Raw genomic sequence first — 20,298 nt, forward strand, 5'->3', positions numbered from 1 at the left:
AATGAAAGTTTTGTAAAGATATAAACATCACCATTTTTTAAATAGGATGTTATTAGGGAAATTAAAGAAACATCTCTATACAGATCTTCTTGCAAAGTTATGTGCAATTTGCAATCATAAATGATGCAGTTGAAGTTTATATAGGCTTATAAAATAACTGGTGCTTCCTTACAGGTTTGTTTTTACTTCATTAATGAAGGGTCTATATTCAGGGTCCCTCAAAACCTGGATTAGCAGGATTTTATTTATAATGTCAATAAATGAATGTTTTATGAAACAAAATTTGTAATAAAAACTAGTCAGATATCTCAGAGGAGTCTGCTTTGCCACTGTTTGTTTCTGCTTTGTTATAGTCTTAGTCATTGTTTTCATCCTTCAGGGTATCTTCAAGAAGCCTACTTATGGACCAAGCAAGTCCTGACCATCATGGAGAAGTCTCTGGTCTTGCTTCGAGAGGTGACAGATGGTTCCCTCTACGAAGGAGTTGCATATGGCAGCTATACCACTCGATCTCTCTTCCAGTACATGTTTCTCGTCCAGAGGCACTTTGACATCAACCACTTTGGCCATCCCTGGCTTAAGCAACACTTTGCATTTATGTATAGGACTGTCCTGCCAGGTATCGTGAATAATTGGAAGTAGGAAAACGTACCATTATAATTATGATGATGAGGATGAAAAAGGTTTAGAAATCTGGGGTTTATGTTATACTTAGACTAAAGGATTTTTTAAATATCAAAGAAGAATTCAATTTGAGAGCTGTAAATTGCCAGAACATTTTGAATGCTAAGGTGAGAATTTAAGATTTAGATATTGCAGAACTTGAAGTATATAACAAATCAAATATAATTTTTAACTTCCATGTAGTCGTGTTTTTGTATATGTAAAAGTTGGCACTTGTAAAACTCATTTACATCAATTGAAGCAGAATATATATAATTACATGTTTATTTTCCTTTATGTGCAATTTCTGATCAGAATTATTTTTCCTTAGCTTTCAGTTTTTTCTTCCACACTATTCAGATATGATTTAAAATGAAAGATTACAATTGTAATACTTAAGTTGGAACTTTAATATTTTAAAACAATTATTGAAGTGAATATTATAAATCAAAGCAACTATGTAAGACATAAATAGCTACAAAGCTTCTGATTCTTTTGACCTGTAACTTTTTGATTTTCTATATAATTGAGGTAACATTGTTGTGCACTACTGTGTATATCTTAGGAGTCACCTTCACACTTCTTCAAATGTATGACATCACACCACATCTACTACCAAAAGTTCAAGTAACCTTCCACCAGTTTCTTGGACCTCTTGGCATAGACCTCTTGCTCCCAATCCTGAGCCTTCCCCTCTGATAACCACAGTTCTGTTGTCAGAATCCAAGGGGTTCTTTTAGTTTTGTTTTGTCTGTTTATTTGCTTTGTGTTTTTATCTTCCATAGATAAATGAAGTCATCTGATACTTGTCTTTCTCCTCACTTATTTCAACTAGCATAATCCCTTCAAGTTCTGCCCCGTTGTCACAGCAACATTTCACCTTTTTTTTAGTCACAAGAACTTAATTTTTTTTAAAGATTTATTTATTTATTCATACAGAACTAGGGTACAGGCCAGAGATGCGGAGGGTGAGAGGATTCACCAGAGACAGAGTGTGGAGCAGAACATGCAGTTCGACAAGTAAACTACTGAGGGGAGCAGCAGGCAGGTCAGGAGAGGTCTGCCACGCCATGTGGTCACCTCCGGGGCAGGCAGGAATTGAACTGATGCAGAAGTGGCTTTAGCTTCTCAGTGCAGTGCTTTAACCCGCTGCGCCACCAGGGAGGGCCAAACTTAATCATTTTTAAGAGAACCTTGTAACAAATCTTATTATTTCTATAAACTGGATTAAGACTGCCCTCTGCCCCTCCCCAGTTAAATGCAATGTTTAGATGATTCTAGTTCTACAGTAAAGAATCCAGTTGTTTTGGGCCCATTAGTTGGATTTACTCTCCATCATTGTTTTCGTTATCAAATATACTGCAGAGGGAAGGATTAGGATTTAGATTAGGCCCTTCCTAGTGGTGCAGTGGGTTAAAGCACAGCACTAAGAAGCTTAAAGCCACTTCACCATGAGTTTGTTCCCCGCCCCAGATGTGACCCCCATGGTTCGGCAGACCTCTCCTGACCCACTCGTTGCTCCCCTCAGCAGTGTACTTAGTTGATCTGCCTGTTCTGCTCCCCACTCTGTCCCTGGTGAATCCTCTCACCACTCCTGCATCTCTGGCCTGTACCCCAGTTCTTTATGCATATATAAATTAATCTTTTTAAAAAAAAAAGATTTAGATTAGACTTATATTCGAAACCATGGTTTTTTTTGGTTTTTTTTTTTTACATAGACAAGCAGAAGTATATTTGTGTAGTTTATCTTGGTAAATAGTGGTCATGTGAAGCATGTGGCCTTTAGAGGCCTCAGTGCTTAGTAATTTGATCTGCAGTCTAATAGCCAGCCTTGTCTAGCAAGCCGTGTCTCATGTGAGCTGTGTATGTCGTGGCCTGTTAAGCTTGAAGACATTTAAGAGCACCTTTAAGAGGAGGATTTATAAATTAGTGTAATTAATTTCAAAACCTTTATTGAACATCTGTGCGCTTGCCATTATATTAGGTCAGGGATTCAGAGAGTAATAAAATGTATCATCTGCTTTCAAGGTACTCATAGCCTAATAGAAGATTCAGAATATCACATTTTGTAAAAGATTTACTTGAAAGAGCATGTTCTAAGCTGATAGAGACAAAAATATTAGCTGTAAATTATGTAAATATGGGGTCATGAAAGCACTTTAGAAGGGATTATTTAAGTTAGTCTATTGTCAGCATTTCTCTTCTTTCTGCAAGTGCTATGCTAGCAATAGTTATTCCTGTCTGACCTGAAGTTTTCTTCCATTCCTTTTTTCAAGAATGCCTGGAACATATCCAATCTTTCCTGCTTTTGTTTTTCTGACATATTCTGGCGTGATCTTTACCTTTTCTTTCTTAGTTAATATGCAGCAGTGCATACTGACAGGATCCTATATGGGAATTGTTAAGCTTTCTTCCTAGAGAAACTCACTTTTGCCCTTAAACCTTAGAACTTCCATTTATTAGATGTCAAAGAGAAGCACTCTGTGCTGTTCTGTTAGCCTAGGATATGAGATGAGTTGGTGTAAGAACTGGTGTGCATCCATGTTCAGGAGCTCACCCTGCCCTGGAGGACAGCCCAGGTATCTCTGCTGTTACAACTGTGTAGAGAGTAGAAACCATGGAAAGTAAACAAGGTAAGCACGACATGTAGGTGTTACAGTTGTGGCATTTCCATTACAAGTGACAAATTGCCACATTAAAAAAAAAAACTTGCACCATCTGTGGAATACCTTGCTAGGGATTTTGGTTAACTGGCTTGGAGTGTAGCATAGGCATAGTGGATTTGTTCGTTATTTTTCTCTAAGATACACAACATATTCTAATTTGCAACCAGGGTTGAAAATAATTGTTTAATCTTTTATAGAGCTATACAGTTTAAAACTTGTTTTAATTCTTCCTTAGGATTTCAAAGAACTGTGGCTATTGCAGACTCAAATTACAACTGGTTTTATGGTCCAGAAAGCCAATTAGTGTTCCTGGATAAATTTGTCATGCGTAACGGCAGTGGCAACTGGCTGGCTGACCAAATCAGAAGGAACCGTGTGATGGAAGGTCCAGGGACACCATCCAAAGGGCAGCGCTGGAGTACTCTTCATACAGAATTTCTCTGGTATGACACATGGAGCTGGCTGTCGAGGAATCCTACACAGGGATACATACAGTCTGTTAGTCTTTTGCATTTAAAGAGAGAACTAAAGCACCCTTTATACCCTTTTCCATGCCTCTTAAGTATTTATGGCTTCCATTCAATGCATATCACAATGCTAAAACACTTCTATATATTTAAGATCTCATTATAGCATTTTTTTTAATTTTCTTGTAGTAGAGACCTTCTAGACTGCTGTGATTTCATAGATTTGAATATTTTGTATCAGTTTTTAAAGCATAAAGAGGAAACTACAATATGTAGGTTGAGTTATTCTGATAATCATGTCAATAAATAAATGTAGTCACAGTTTGTTTTGGTAAATAGAGCATTATGATCTAATAGCAAAATTCATACTAAATTTTCAAAACTAAGTGTTTGAAAGTATTTGACAGTTTCACTTTGATAATAAAAGAACTTTTTTTTTTTTTTGACCTTAGTCTTTGAAATTCAGAAGGAGAAGCCAACATTTCCTTTTTAAAGCACTGCCAAATAATTGTTGGCATCCAATAAATTAAAATAAAAATTATAGGGAGTTAGTTAATCATTAATCCCTGATGTCTTTTCAAGCTATTGAAATTTGCATTCAGTTCCAAAAATAAGATTCTCTGGTTTGATTGCTTCGCTTCATTATTTTTTTCAAATGTAGACAATTAAGAGGTAAACAACATTAGTAAGGTGATAACTGCCTATAGTTTACCCACCATTTTATTTATTTTTAAAAAATTTACTTATTTATGCATACAAGAACTGGGGTACAGGCCAGCGGTGTGGTGGTCAAAGGATTCACCAGAGGCAGACTGGAGAGCAGAACAGAGATATCGAGTGAAATACTTTGCTGAGGGGAGCAGGGGTGAGACAAGAGGGGTTTGCCACACCATGTGGATCACTTCCCTGGCCTGGGATAGAACTCATGCTGCAGTGGCTGTGGAGAGCTTCATAGTGCTGCACTCCCTGTTGTGCCAACAGGGAGGGTCCTACCCAGTATTTTAAAAACAATTTCACAGATGAACTAAGTTTGTTAATATGCTACCATTCTTGAAACTTTTGGTATTTGAAGTAATTATTTAATAGTGTTTTTTTCTTACTCATAAGTAAACAACCAAGAGAGTTCTATAAAGTTCTGTATCTAATTTGGTTCAAAAATCTGTGTTTATAGAAATATACAAGCTGAGTAAAAGCAGAAATGGTTGACCAGTTCAACTAGTATTTGGACTTGTTAAATCACAGTAATTAAGCCAACATGATACTAGATTTAAATTGAAACCCAATTTCTAATATCCTGAAACTAAGACTTTAGAAACATATGAAACAGCCAAAATAAAAACCAGTGGGATTAACTGTACCATAGGCGATTCATTTTTGAAAACGTATCCACGTGCTAGCAACATGGGTCTGCCTTTCTTCCCATGTGCAGGAAATTACACAAACCTGTCCAGGCTGTTATCCCAAATAATCAAAAACAGTCATTATTATTTTTGTTACCTTTCTGACTCAAAAAGAATTTTAAATTACTGTGTAAGTTTAAAATGAATTATTGTATTCCTTTGATTAAAAACATAATACATACATAAAAATGAAAAGTCAGGCCCTCCCTGGTGGCACAAAGGGTTAAGATGCAGCACTGCAAGCTGGCCACAGCCACTTCAGTGTGAGTTCGATCCCCAGCCTCGGAGGTGACCACATGGCACAGCAGACCTCTCCTGACCTGCCTGCTGCTCCCCTCAGCAGTGTACTTCATCAATCTGCCTGTTCTGCTCCCCACTCTTGCCTCTGGTGAATCCTCTCACTGCCCCTGCACCCCAGGTATGTATGCATAAATAAATAAATCTTAAAAAAAATGAAAAATCACTGTTGTCCAAAGTACATGGCATCCACTACAAATTTAAATAGAATGACATGTTTAGATCTGGGCTAAGCTGTAGTAGCCACAACTATAATATCTCCAGTATTAGATTGTTACCTGAATTTCGTCCATTTGTATTCTTAGATATAGTATTGACAGTAAGTATTATCTAAAATGAGAATTTCTATTTTAATTATACTTTGAGAGGTTAAGAAGTTGTCAGTCATAACTTCAGTAATATCTGGTATTACAGACCAGTGTCCTTCATTACATCTTGGCTGTTAGAATCCAGGTCCTAACATGGGCTTCTCTAGAACAGGAGTCCCTCACCTGGATGTGTAGATGAAGTGCTTATTAATTCTCTGAGCCCTAGTCATGTGTCGAAGTACTGAAAACAGTAAGTGAAGAAGGCGCATGAAGGAATTAGCGGCAGCAGTCATTTCGGGCTCAAGCCCAAAGACCTCAAGGTGTAAGCATGTCCTCCTCTCTACTTCCCCTCGGGTGTGCCCCTCCTGCATGTTGATCATTCATGAGTGACTTCAGAAATGTCCTTAAAACAATCCACACTGTCACTTCTCTGGGCAAACATATTATTTTGTAGTTTCATGTGACATCACAATTTTACTGTTATTTTCACTCCATTAGAAAACCTCTTAACTTTTATAAATTAATTTTTTCAGGTATGATGCCAGCTTGAAATCTGTACCTCCTCCAGACTTTGGCACCCCTACATTGCATTATTTTGAAGACTGGGGTGTTGTGACCTATGGAAGTGCACTGCCTGCAGAAATCAATAGATCTTTCCTTTCTTTTAAGTCAGGAAAACTTGGGGGACGTGCAATATATGACATTGTCCACAGAAACAAATACAAAGATTGGATTAAGGGATGGAGAAATTTTAATGCTGGACATGAGCATCCTGATCAAAATTCATTTACGTTTGCACCCAATGGTGTACCTTTTATTACTGAAGCTCTCTATGGGCCAAAGTATACCTTCTTTAACAACGTTTTGATGTTTTCCCCAGCTGTGTCAAAGAGCTGTTTTTCTCCCTGGGAGGGTCAGGTCACAGAAGATTGTTCATCAAAATGGTCTAAATATAAGCATGACCTGGCCGCTAACTGTCAAGGGAGAGTAGTTGCAGCAGTGGAGAAAAATGGGGTGGTTTTCATCCGAGGAGAAGGTGTGGGAGCATATAACCCTGAGCTCAAGCTGAAGAATGTGCAAAGGAATCTGATCCTCCTACATCCACAGCTTCTCCTCCTTGTGGATCAGCTCCACCTGGGAGAAGACAGCCCCTTGGAGACAGCAGCAAGCTTCTTTCACAATGTGGATGTTCCTTTTGAGGAGACCGTGGTAGATGGGGTCCACGGAGCTTTCATCAGACAACGAGATGGTCTGTATAAAATGTATTGGATGGATGATACTGGCTACAGTGAGAAGGCAACCTTTGCTTCAGTCACATATCCTCGGGGCTATCCCTACAACGGCACAAATTATGTGAATGTCACCATGCACCTCCGAAGCCCTATCACCAGGGCAGCTTACCTCTTTATAGGGCCATCAGTAGATGTTCAAAGCTTCAGCATTCACGGGGATTCCCAACAGCTGGATGTGTTCATAGCCACCAGTGAACATGCCTACGCCACTTACCTATGGACAAGTGAGACCACAGGACAGTCTGCCTTTGCCCAGGTCATTGCAGATCGTCAGAAAATTCTGTTTGACCGGAGTTCAGGCATCAGGAGCACCATTGTCACTGAAGTGAAGGACTATGCTGCAATTGTGGAACAGAACCTGCAGCATTTTAAGCCAGTTTTCCAGCTGCTGGAGAAGCAGATCCTGTCCCGAGTCCGCAACACAGCTAGCTTTAGGAAGACTGCTGAGCGCCTGCTGAGATTCTCAGATAAGAGACAGACGGAGGAGGCCATTGACAGGATTTTTGCCATATCACAGCAACAGCAGCAGCAGCAGCAGCAAAGCAAGTCAAAGAAAAACCGAAGGGCAGGTAAACGCTATAAATTCGTGGATGCAGTCCCTGACATTTTTGCACAGATTGAAGTCAATGAAAAAAAGATTCGGCAGAAAGCTCAGATTTTGGCACAGAAAGAACAGCCCATTGATGAAGATGAAGAAATGAAAGACCTTTTAGATTTTGCAGATGTAACATATGAGAAACACAAAAATGGCTTGATGAAAAGCCGGTTTAGGCAGGGGCGGATGGGGACAACCACTCACAGCCAAGCCCCATCACTATCTGCCTCCTATACCAGACTGTTCCTGATTCTGAACATCGCTATTTTCTTTGTCATGTTGGCAGTGCATCTGACTTATTTCCATAGGGCTCAGAGCCTACATGGTCAAAGGTGTCTTTATGCAGTCCTCTTAATAGACAGCTTTATTTTATTATGGTTGTACTCGTCCTGTTCCCAGTCACAGTGTTAACACTGAAGCTATAAATTGCTTCATCATTGTGGTCACAAGAGTCTATACCAAAAAAAGAAAATTCGTTGCCCTAGTTTGCTACTGGGTTTTTTTTTTTTTTAATTAAATGGAAGGGGTTTTCACGCAACAATATAGGGACATGTAGAAACCAGAACTGAACTAGGAAAGAATTTATCAGAGGAATAAGAGAAAGCTTGGTGTTGCATGATGTTTCTGAAGGTGTTTGATGTGGCTGATTTAGCAGTTCCTATAACAATACTTTTAGAAGAAACACAGAATCTGTTAAGTAATATTTTTCCTTAAAAGAAACAAAAAATATGTAGAAGTGGGTTTTATTAATTTAATATTATTAGCAATTTCCAGATACTATCTTAAGGAAAAAACTGAAACACACAATTCCAAGAAATACCGAAAATTCTTAATTGTTTGGTCATGTTGAAAAAGAAGTGTTACTAAGTCCTTCAGATTCCTCGGAATCAGGTATTAGTGGGATTTGCTTATTGGATTGCTATTCAGGTAACATGGTAAAATGATAGTGGAAGATCATTAAAAATGTTAGATATATTTTCAGTTGAAAACATCTGTAAATGAATATTCTCTTGATGATGTTGGTCTCTGCACATCTATTGGTTTTTCAATAAATAAGATAGTTACCGGTAACTTAATTTTTCATGCCTTATGTGGAAAGTTGTAAACCTAATGATTATACATCAAAATAAAATATTTTATATTCCAAACCCTGATTTCAATACCAAAGAAGATGGGGGGTGTTTAAGTTTGGATATAATTCTTACTTTTTTTAATATAAAACTTTTCAAGTTTATTTTGCTAAATAAACATCATAATTTTTATTTCTCTGTAGTGTCTTTGGTTCATTACATTCAACATGGATATAATTTAAAATTTTTGAAGAGAAATGTTTGTTTAGCCATGTGTTCATTAAATTTATAAATTAGTGCCTTAAATGCTGTTTATTTACCTTTTTACTGCTTTCCCTTATTTACCTTTTGACTATTTAAGTATATTTTAACAAAAGCCAACTCTTGATATTTAAATAACACCAAAGTTAAGACTTAAAATTTTCAGCTATATCCATTCAAGTTCTCAGGAGTTAATAGCTACCAAAAATACTGGAAATTTTTCTTAGTCTATACTTCAGCACAAGCAAATGATACACTTAAAAGGAAATTAAGAGCAAATTGTCTTACATTCAACACATTTGACTCTTACATATTTCTTGAAAACAAAAAAATGTTTGGCTCAGATTTCATGGTAAAGGACACCTTCACTGATGGGTAGATCTGAATTAATTTTTTCATCTTGTCCTTTTGTTCATACATGTCCCAGTATGTAACTGAGAACAAAACACAGAGAAGTTCTATGAGCACCTTTTTGCAGTTCTAATTTTGAATCCTCTAACATAAAGAAAACAAGAGGTTTAATTTTTAGCCATGCTTCACTCATTATACTGGGAATCTAAAAAAATGAGTTCTGAAGTTCTTTTTTTTTTTTTTTTTCAGGGAAAACATCTCTAGGGAGGATGTCATTACATACTGTTTAAAAGAAAAATGTTTTCAAGAGAATAATGCTTCCGTCTGTCCTGCATGAATGCTGTTGCTGGAATTTAAACTTGCTTTATGTGACAGATTCTCCCTTTACTTAACCTTGTTTGACATTCCTCTCTTCTACTCTTTCTCATTCAAAAGGATGAATTGTCTTAAATGAACAAAAGGGAAAATTGCTCTTTGAGCCTATCGAAGATCTCAGATGCCAAAACCATGGCTTATATTCTAATAGAGATAAAAAGGGCAAGTGACTGCCAAATCCAGCCTTCTTTGGCTCATTTGTTTGCTCAGGTGTCTTAGTAGGGTGAAACCATAAATTAGTCACAATAGTAAGATCCAACCTAATATATTAGCTTATTTTTAAGTAATTTTTAAAAATATGAATCTTTAAATCAAAATGAATGGATAGATTTTTTCTCTCTTTCAAAGTTTGTATTTATTTCATGCAAGATTTCACTTATTAGTACTATGATATATTATTTTCTTTATCTGATGTACTCAAGGACCAACCATCTTATCTCAAATGGCAGTATATTCTCTTTTCTCATGACTGAGTAATCTTCCCTTGTGTATATATATATACCCCATCTTTTTAACCATTCATCTGTTGATGACATACAGATTTTCAGAATGGCATCATCAAGAAGATAAGACACCACAGGTTCTAGTGAGTCTGTGATGAAAAGGGAACCTCCTTACACACCGTTGGTGGAAAATGTAAATTGATCTTCTATGGAAAACAACTTGGAGGGATCTACCATATGACCCATCAGTTCTACTTACGGGTACATATAACCAAAGGAAAAAAGGACTTTGAAGCTATTTATGTGTATTGCAGCATTATTCTCAATGGACATGATATCCTCACTCTTGGTTTGTGCCTTCCAGAGTGGTTAGCAGCTGATTATCTTAGCTGTCACATCCTTGCCCTTGTTTATGATAAGGTCTACAACTCCCTACCTATGAAGACTATTTAGCTCTCTCATCTCTCTTCAAAACTGTTTTATTTACTCCCAGTCTTTAAACAGTTACCATAATTCTGTCAAGGTCAATATTCGGTATTTATGTTTTAATGTAAACATCACTTACCAATTAGTCATACTATTTTACTTCCTTTCATGTACAACTTTGGTTCCCCCAGGGTTAATGATTACTTCATTTTTTTTTTATTTGCTTAGTTGTCAAGCCATCCCATTTATCTTCAAATTGCTCAATTTAATTGTGTATCTCCTCAGTCTGTATTCAATCACAGCTGTGTAATCTGGCAGTTGTTTTACTTTTGGTGGGTTTTTGTTGTTGTTCTTGGGACCCACCCTCCTTTCCTCTCACCACCTGAACTACTGCATATTGGTTGTCCTCACTCCTGTCTCCATTCTGACTGTTCTGTAGGCTTTTCTCTGGGTAAGTTCCGTTTTCTGAATCTGTGTTTTACTTTTTCTCTTTTGATGCCCGTTGGGTGGAATGTATCCTCCAGATTCCTGAAAAATGACATATAGTGAATAAATATTTTGCCTCTCCATGTCTGGAAGAAAAAATTAGTCCTTTGATTGTTCACTTTGCCAACGATTATAGGTTGCAGGAGTGACTCCATGATCTTCTAATTTTTGCTGTTGATTAGTGTGAAATCTTTTCCTGGGTTTTTTCTTGGACAGAGTAATCTTAACCAGAGAAAAACTGGGTTCCTTCCTGGTTTCTTTGGTGGAAGGGTCCTGGAGGAGGAGATTGTTTAATCCACTTAACTGCTTGTCTTCTTAAGGTCAAGTGGAGAGAGAGAGAGCTAGAGGTCTCTGGTAAGTAGATATTAGTTTATGCAAATGCTTCAGTCTCACTCTCAGCTATGCTGTGTCTTTAAATCAGAATCCCTCTGCTCAGACTCCTTTTTAGCAGGAGGCCAGTTTGAGTGCACTCCAATTCTGGAGACACCTTGCAGGTCAGCTGAGTGAACTGACTTGTTCCGGTCACCTCCAACCCCCTTGTCTTGATGGCTTAGATTTCAGCCTCCTGGTTGATTATCACTCTTCCAGCATCGATAGACTTGCTGTATTCTCCATTTGTTCATTCTCCAAATTGTTTTTTGGGAACTCACTGAATTAAGTATTGTTTGAGAACTTAGTATCGCCTTAGTGGTTAATCCACCATGTTGTTGCTTAGAGTCTAGAAATGGGTCTGAGAACTCAACATAATTTTAAAGTAAATGATTAAATCTAATAGGTGCCGTAGGTGGGGGTAGGAAAGGCAGGATAAGGAGACTGAGAAGGGGAGGGTATAGTTTAAAATAGATTGGTCAGGAAAGGCCTTGTGATGTCCCTACCTCCATTTTTTTATTATTATTATTTTAAACTTTACTGTCAATTTAGTGTGCTTTTAGAAAGAAGCAAATTCATGTGTCCAATCTAATATGTTTAACCGGAAGACCCACCTCACTCTCAGGTGGTTGACAAGTAATAATGGCAATAACACATGCTTACTGAACATCTATGTCATTGCTATTTTAGGAACAATATAAAACCTGGGGTAGTTTATGTTCTGATATCTGAATGAATGTGGGAGTGGAAAAAAAATCAATGAAAATACAATATGTAAAGTGGTGACAAGTGCTTTAGAGAATCCAGCAAGGGGAGGGGAGGTAAAGTGAAGATGAGTTGGTGCTACTCTATAAAAAGTAATTTCGGATGTTATGACATGAATCAGCACTTAAGTGAGGTTTTGAACCACAGCAACACTAAAGGAAAAAAGCATTCTGGGTAGAGAACAAAGTTACAAAGGCCTGTGAGGTCAATATGTGTTTGGAGTTTTAGTATTAAGAAGCCAATGTGGGGCCCTCCCTGGTGGCGCAGCAGGTTAAAGCACTAAGAAGCTAAAGGCACTTCAGTGTGAGTTCGATCCCCGCCTGCCCCGGAGGTGACCCACATGGTGCGGCAGACCTCTCCTGACCAGCCGCTGCTCCCTCAGCAGTGTACTTTGTTGATCTGCCTGTTCTGCTCCCCACTCTGTCTCTGGTGAATCCTCTCACCGCCCCTGCACCTCTAACCTGTACCCTAGTTCTGTATGCACAAATAAATAAGTCTTTTTTTAAAAAAAAAAAAGCCAATGTGACTGGAGCAGGAAGTGAAGGAGAGTGATGGGAAGCAAGATCTGATTGTACATGTTTCCATAGATTGTAGGAAAGATTTTGATTTTGATGTGAAGAGTGTGCTGGAAGAATGAGGTGCGATTAGCCACGGTATGGTGGGCTCCAGGAGGGAATTGTGACTCAGTTCTTAAATACCCAGGATAAGGTGTGAAAACCTAGGATCCAGGAGCGGGCTGTTTGGCAGAAGATAATGGTTGGTGCCATCCTAAAGGCCAAATAGATTACACTAGCTATATAAAAGGAGAAATGCATTCTAGGGAAATGGGATAGCAGAAAGGGAGAGATGTGAAAATAGAAAAATTCCCTCAGGTTGATGTGCTTATCTCAAAGGGCATGTAATGGCAAGTGGCTGAAATGAGGTTGAAAAGCATCCCAGGGAGACTCCTGTGCTTGCAAGTTGTATGACTTGGTGAGGCATTTGGACTTTTTCCTGCTGTGTCTTTATATAAGTCTCAACATAGAGGGACAACACATGCCACTGCAGGACCAGCATGGCAGCAGTTTTCTCTGGGAGCAGAATGGTGTGAGAGGCAAAAGGGACTTGAGTGAGGTCACGCACCCCCATGTGCATGTAGGGTTTTGAAAAATCCTTGAGGTGGTAGTAACACCTCATTCCTCATACATGCATATACTCTGGTGGAGGGCGTCCCTCTAGTTGGAAATCACCACAAGCAAAAACGGAAGGATTTTCTTGTGAAATAATAAGATTTGCATTTTAGAAAGACAACTTAAAAAACAAAATGGGGCCCTCCCTGTGAAGCCAATTCAGCCCTGGAGGTGACCCACATGGCACAACAGACCTCTCCTGAACACCGGCTGCTCCCCTCAGCAGCATACTTTTTCTATCTGGCTGTTCTGCTCCCAACTCTGTCTTGGGTGAAGCCTCTCACTGCCTCTGCACCTCTGGCCTGTACTCAGTTCTGCATGCATAAATAAACCTTAAAAAAGAAAGGCAGGTGGATGGGGGCAGACAAGATGTCCCTTTTCTCCCTTGTGTCTAATTTTTTTTTAATAGTTGCAAGTGTATAAGCATTTTATTAACCCAGGTAGTTGGAGTACTTTCTGAATGAATAGAGTTAGGGTGTTGTCTCTCTTACATGCTAGAAATTAGTCACTAGGAAGGCTTTGTCGTGGAATTACCATATGATTTCAACAGTGAGTTGCTGAAGAAGCACTAATGAATTGGAATAGGCTCTTGAGTCTTTAAGATAGCACTTCTTAAAGCAAGAACTTCTGAAAATATTTCTGCAGACTTACAATTTCCAGATTAAACAATGAGAAGTTATTTTACTGTATGTTTAGGAATTATTTTTGGAATTATTTTCTGAACAATAATGTTTTCAGTGGCTTACCCACTTCTTTCAAAGAAATAACAATAACATGATAGTGGAAATACCTTTCTTTGTAAGGGGGATATCTTGTCAGTTTTCTATGCTCCATAAGTTTCAATATTTTTTGTTTACCATTTTAAAAAATTCATGTAAGCTAAGAAACCTCCTATAAAATAAAAGAAATTCCCAGCTATTGTCTTTCTGGGCAGATAATTTCTTAACTCCTTTTCCCCATTTTCTAAGGCCTTGCTTTACTGATAAAAGGATGTATCCATGCCATTATTATAGTTCTGAGGACAATTCTTGGAACATTGTATATAGTTGATGCTCTGTTTTTGGATAAAGACAATACTGGAGAAAGGCAAATAATTATTTTAAAGGGAAATCACAGAACTTTTTATCAAAGTGGAAGCAGCAATTGCAAAAACAATTTTAAACTGATAGCTTTTAATACTCACATTGGAGAGCACAAAGAAACAATAAAAATCATTCTTCCAGCTGTCTGCCCCACTAGACCATGCTCTGTTAGGGCATGGATTATATATCTTGTTCGTTGCATTTTGGAGATTCTTACACATTGCCTGGAACATACTTAGTTTTCAAGAAATTAAATTGAATGAATGAATGGAGCATAGCAGACTGTGGCCCCGAAGACTTTATCATACAGTTTCAATTCTTTTAATGAGCAAACATCACTAAACTCTCCACACAACTGGGAACTTTGACCCAAAGAGAAGCTCCAAGTAGATTATGGATCTGCTTTAACATTGTCACCTGTGGGTTATGTCCTCGCCTTAAAAATCAACCTCTAGAACAGGGTTCACATAAATGACAATCAACAAGATCCACAAACAACTGCTGGTTGGCTGTTATAAATGTGGTGGCCCTCAGAAAGCCCAGGTGCCAAAGCACAGCTTAAAATAACACGCCATTTGTGTGGGATGTTGTAAACCACTAGTAATCAACAGGCTGTTGCTAAGTTTCAGCAATTGCCCAAAGAATCTCTCTTGAGTTCATGATATTGTGCAATTCAGAAAGCAAGGCATGCCAGAACAGCTGACTTCCTAGAGAACATAGGACAATGTGGTGTGGGTAAGGGGTATGTGGGTGGACAGCTAGATGGGAGGGTTGGTTATTCAGCTGGCTTTGCAGCCATACCTATACCTGTGTAAAGTCACTCCATGGCAACTCAGAGTTGCAGGACTTCCTGGATAAGACTGGCAAGGAGAGTATCTCATAGCATTACTGCAGGTTTTCTCTATTTCCGAACAGAGCTCTGCATTGCCTTGTATGTGAATTCTCTGTGGATGTTTTTAAAGTATCATAAATGATAAAGGAATTTGTGAATTCACTTCTGAAGAGAGATCATCTTTTGCTAATAATAATAATAATAATTTGGATGCCAGAGGAAGAAGTAGGGAATGAAAGAGTACTTGATAATTCTGCAAAATGAATTTTGTTTTTAAAATAGGATATAAAGAACCTGCATGCTAGGTTTGAAATTCATGAAAACTTTGCCCAGTTCTTGTTTGTGCCATTACTACATGAGCGATACTGAATAGCAGTGCTAATAATGGCCAACTGCGGAGTCCATGCATACACTGGGCCACCACATTCTCTAAGGAAATACTGATTACAGTTTTGTCTTACATAATTGGAAGCTAGACCCAAAGAAGTTAAGAAAATATAACCAACAGACACACAGACAGCAATTGTATGGGCATCTTCATGAAGCTTAAAATAAAAAACTTTTAATATTTGAATTTTCATTATTTGGAATGTTCAAAGTGCCCCCACGTAACCACTTAAGTTGTTGAATTTGGAACATAATTTCATGAAAAATATTAAATTCTCACTGCAATTTTTTACCTTAATCTTATAAAACTAAACAATTTTTTTCTCAAAGTAAATTTTTTTTCAATAGGATGGTTTATAGGACATCCCATTTTTTTAAATGACCAGGACAACAATTTGTTTGCTCGGGACCCTGCAGCATGGCCTGCTGGGAGGGCTAGTGATGGCGTTAGCGCAGCATCAAATTTTTTGTTTCTGTTTCCGGCCTCATCTTATACCCAAACTGTGAGTCACTTTGATTCTTTCAAAGTAGAAGAGCTTCATAAAACATAAAAGCAAGTTATTCACTAATCTCTTTATACCTTTATTTAATACTCTCCTCCTGACTTTGTCCTTAAATATAAATGTTTGTATTGTCCTGAGTGAGTGAAATAAAGTTGTTGTAAAACTGTAATGACTTCAACTGACCAGCTAATATTTCCTACAAAACAAGCCTACTTTATCACCCTCTCCAAAAGAAAACAAAGATTTAACTGAAGTAGTTATGACAGGTGTAGAGATATAGAAGTGGGTAGAAAACATTTCACAATCAATACATTTTTGAGATGCCAATCATTTATCACTCACTTTTTTTTTTTTTTTAAGATTATTTATTCGTAACAGAACTGGGGTACGAGCCAGAGGTACGGGACAGTGAGAGACTTCACCAGAGACAGAGTGGGGAGCAGAACAGGCCGACTGACGAAGTACACTGCTGAGGGGAGCAGCAGGTGGGTCAGGAGAGGTCTGCCACGCCTTGTGGACTCATTGTGGATCTTCTCCAGCGCAGGGGATGGAACTTGCACTGAAGTGGCTGCGGCCAGCTTGCAGTGCTGCGTCCTAACCCGTTTAGCCACCAGGGGGAGAGCCTCACTCACCTTTTTTTTTTTTTTCTCGATAGAAGGAAAAACAGGAAGTGGCAGTTCTAAGTTTTTTTCTTGACAAATTAAAAAATAATTTTGTTAGTCAATTTTGACTGAATTTTATTACTTTTTTGAATGTTAATATTTTTGAAAACCATACCTGGTTCTTTAATAATCTAGCTTTGTGAATGTTAGAGTTGAAAAGAACTTTGAAGATGAATGACCTGGGCCAAACCTCCTCTTTTACAGTTGAGAAAACACTCTGAGGCATCATTATCAAAATCAACAATCTCTGCTTTTTACTTTTCCACTGCTAGTTGGACCAACCCTAGGATGGGAAATAAACAGGGATGCAACATAAGTGTACAATGCCATCACCCAAACTGCTGGATTGTTCTCCAAAATAATTGCAAGTAAGTTATAGACTTAAATACTGGAATTACATTGATTTATTTCATTGAATAAAGGTGATTGATATCTTTGTTTCACACATCAGACGTTTATTTAACACGGACATGAATCAAGTGCTACTGTCCCATGGAGCATAATAGCTCTTTTAGCGGTGAATCAGCGCCCTCTAGCACATTTCTGAGTCTGTTAAAAATCCTTATAAAAGCTGTGAAAATAAATGTCCTTAATACTGTGCTGTGCTGTGTTCTTTAAATTATCTCACTTTAATTCTCTCAAAGATTGTATGTATGACATGGTTGAGACAACTTTATAAAGAGATAAAACTAACATGCAATCTGATAAGGGCTACTTCAGGAGTGAGAAGAGAGTTATGGACAGAAATAACTGGCTCTAATGAGGGCTAGACACAATGATAAATAAGAAATTCTGGCCATTGGGGTCTCCCGGACTAGAAGAGAGAATTCTAGAAAAGATGTTGCAATAAGCACATTAAATCACAGCTCTGCCTGGTAGCGCAGCAGGTTAAATCACAGCAGTGTTTTGTTTTGTTTTTTAAAGAAACAGAACCATTAACTCTTCTTGCAGTGTTTGAAGATGACTTTGATAAGAGATAACTTTGGAATGATTACTAAAAGAAAGGAGTTATTTGCCAGGTAAACAATAGAGAAATGTTCTCTGGCTTGAACCTTACTTTTTGAATATTCTTCTATTTTTCTACAGAAACCTTACTTAGCAAGTAAGGCATCTGATGGTTACCATTTTCATACAGGTAATCTTAACATTCCATCATTTCCCCCAATAGATGAGTCAAAGCAGCCATGAAGAGCAGGTGAGAGGCACAGAAGTGAGAAAGATCATGTTATATAAATACAGGGAATGTAGGGGAGTTAGTTCAGTTACAAAGTGAGGTGCATAGGCTGAAGTGGGCCAGAAATGACTGGAGCAAGACTGGGAAGAACATCAGTGCCAACACAGGGAGACTGGAACGTGTCTTCTTAACAGCTGCGAACATTGAGGGGCTTCAAGAGCAAAATAATGTAATTGTATTTCTTTCCTTGCTGCATTAAGTTAATGCAATAACTGTGTTCGGGCAACAACTAAAGAAATATGCTTCATAGCATAATGATAAAGCAAATACTTCTGTAATGTTCACCCTGGTATCGAAATATACCAGGTACATGCTGTGAATACTTCACCTTCCCTCCCTACCATAGTCATAACCCCAGTTAAGTTCCAAAGACAATAACCACTATCTTTGTGACTCATAATCATTCTTTGTTTTTCTTTAGAGTTTATTTGTATTTGTATACACCCTCAGAAATTAAAGCTTAGCTTTGTCTATCTCTGAACTTTTATAAACAGCATCATATTGAGTATATTCTTTGTGTTTGATTTCGGTTGCTCAGTATTAGATTCATCCTTGTTGATTATTGCTATAGCCTAATTTATTTAGTTACAATGCTGTATAGTATTCTCTTGCTTGAATATTTTCAGTCTATTTTGTCTGCTATTCTTAGATATTTGTTCTTTGACTTTTTATGTTTTTTTTCAGTTTTATGATCAAAAAATTCAAAATAGAGAAAAATCATAGAGTACAAAAGCTTTTCTGTTGCTTTCATTATCACAGAACATGCCTACTGTAATGTGTTCAAAGAGATAATGAGGGATGGAGGGAAGTGACATTGGGAAAGGCTAGGTGGTCTTTCATTTCTTCTCCTTCTTATTATCCTTCTCTTTTACAACCAGGATCATCATGACTTTTCTGAAGAGGGTAACAAAATCCAAAAAGAGGGCAGTGTAGTGCCAGTTATAATCCTTTTCTCCATTTTCAGCCTTTTCAATAATAAGTTGGGTATCAACAAGGACAAAGCCACATATCACCACCAGTCCCAAATACAGTTTTGCCTGGAAAAGCCAAATAGATCCAAAGAAAAGGGTTCCCCAAGGAAGACAAAAGCATCAGGCTCATGACTGACCTCAAGATACCTCCCAGAAAAAGGTAGCTATGGTGCCTGGCATAGAGCGCACACAGTGTGAAGCAGGTAAAGATCATTGCTGTGCCTGTGAAGGCAATGGGCAGGATGCTGAGGTTGATGGCAATGCCAACCTCCAAAGCAGGGCCCAGGCCAAATCCTGTAAGGAAAGCAAATCCACCAAGAAGCCCCAGCCTTTTTGTCTCCATTTCATGGCTATGAGGAACTGCCATCAGTCAAATCATCAAGCCCAGGGAGCCCAATGCAGACAGCAGGCCAGCCTGCATGAAATGAGAGACCACATGGACATAGGCCCGAGCAGCTGCTGCCACAAACATACAGAGAGAAAAACTGGCATAGACCTTCTTCAGGTGCTGCTGTGTTGAGGGAGTTATGTGGGAAAATTTTGAGAGTGAATCAAATTTGATCTTCTGATCAAATATGTGCATGATGGCAGACTGCCGGACACAGCCTCCTTTGCTCCTACCCGCCTCTCGTGAGCCTAGACAGCTCTTCCAATACCAATGTGCTTCTGCCTGTTCCTTGACTTTTTAAAACCAATTCTGGCTTAATGTGAATAATTCTGTAATGGGTCTTTGTACCTTGTATCCTTTACACATATAACGAGTAATTTTTAGAGCATAATCATATTCCTGTTTTGAGGAAAGTAATTCTGATAGGAGTTTGTGGTATCAAGTAGAGGAAGGTGAGGTAATAAGTGTCCAGTCCATATTCAGTGTGGTGGGGAGACATCTTATTCAGGAAGAATCAAGCTGAACAGGGGTGATACCAAGAGTTCACCCTGAGTTTTCTAGCTTGAAGGATGGAGATCCTTAACTGGCATCAAAATTCTGAAGGAGAAATAAAATTTTGGAAGGGATGGAGATGAGTCTGTTTTGGGCTTGAGGGACCAGAAATATCTTCTAGGCAATCAGAAATGTCTATCTAGCTTAATAAGAAGATAAAGATTTGAAATGTTAACATAGCACTGACTATCAAGGCCATGGAAAAGGAGAATAACTAATAGCTTATTGAGCATTTACTATATGCCAGACACATATCCATTTAATCTTCACAATAATCCAGTGAG

General features: G+C 38.2%; 1 protein-coding gene and 1 pseudogene across 2 annotated transcripts in view; one reads left to right on the plus strand and one right to left on the minus strand.

The window, feature by feature from the left end:
- The window catches only part of DSE (dermatan sulfate epimerase), a 137,035-nt gene extending 128,082 nt beyond the window's left edge, over nt 1-8,953 (plus strand). For both annotated transcript variants that reach the window (XM_012722196.1, XM_004673789.2), the window contains exons 5-7: nt 380-619; nt 3,565-3,772; nt 6,335-8,953. In XM_012722196.1, coding sequence (XP_012577650.1) covers nt 380-619; nt 3,565-3,772; nt 6,335-8,099 — 2,213 coding nt within the window. In that variant the 3' untranslated portion in view covers nt 8,100-8,953. The remainder of the gene's footprint in view (nt 1-379; nt 620-3,564; nt 3,773-6,334) is intronic.
- A 9,986-nt stretch (nt 8,954-18,939) lies between these two features.
- LOC101632007 lies at nt 18,940-19,657 on the minus strand (annotated as a pseudogene).
- Nucleotides 19,658-20,298: the final 641 nt, after the last annotated feature.

Source organism: Condylura cristata, unplaced genomic scaffold, assembly GCF_000260355.1.
Source record: "Condylura cristata isolate star-nosed mole 26May11 unplaced genomic scaffold, ConCri1.0 scaffold00001, whole genome shotgun sequence".
Classification (NCBI taxonomy): Eukaryota; Metazoa; Chordata; class Mammalia; order Eulipotyphla; family Talpidae; genus Condylura; species Condylura cristata.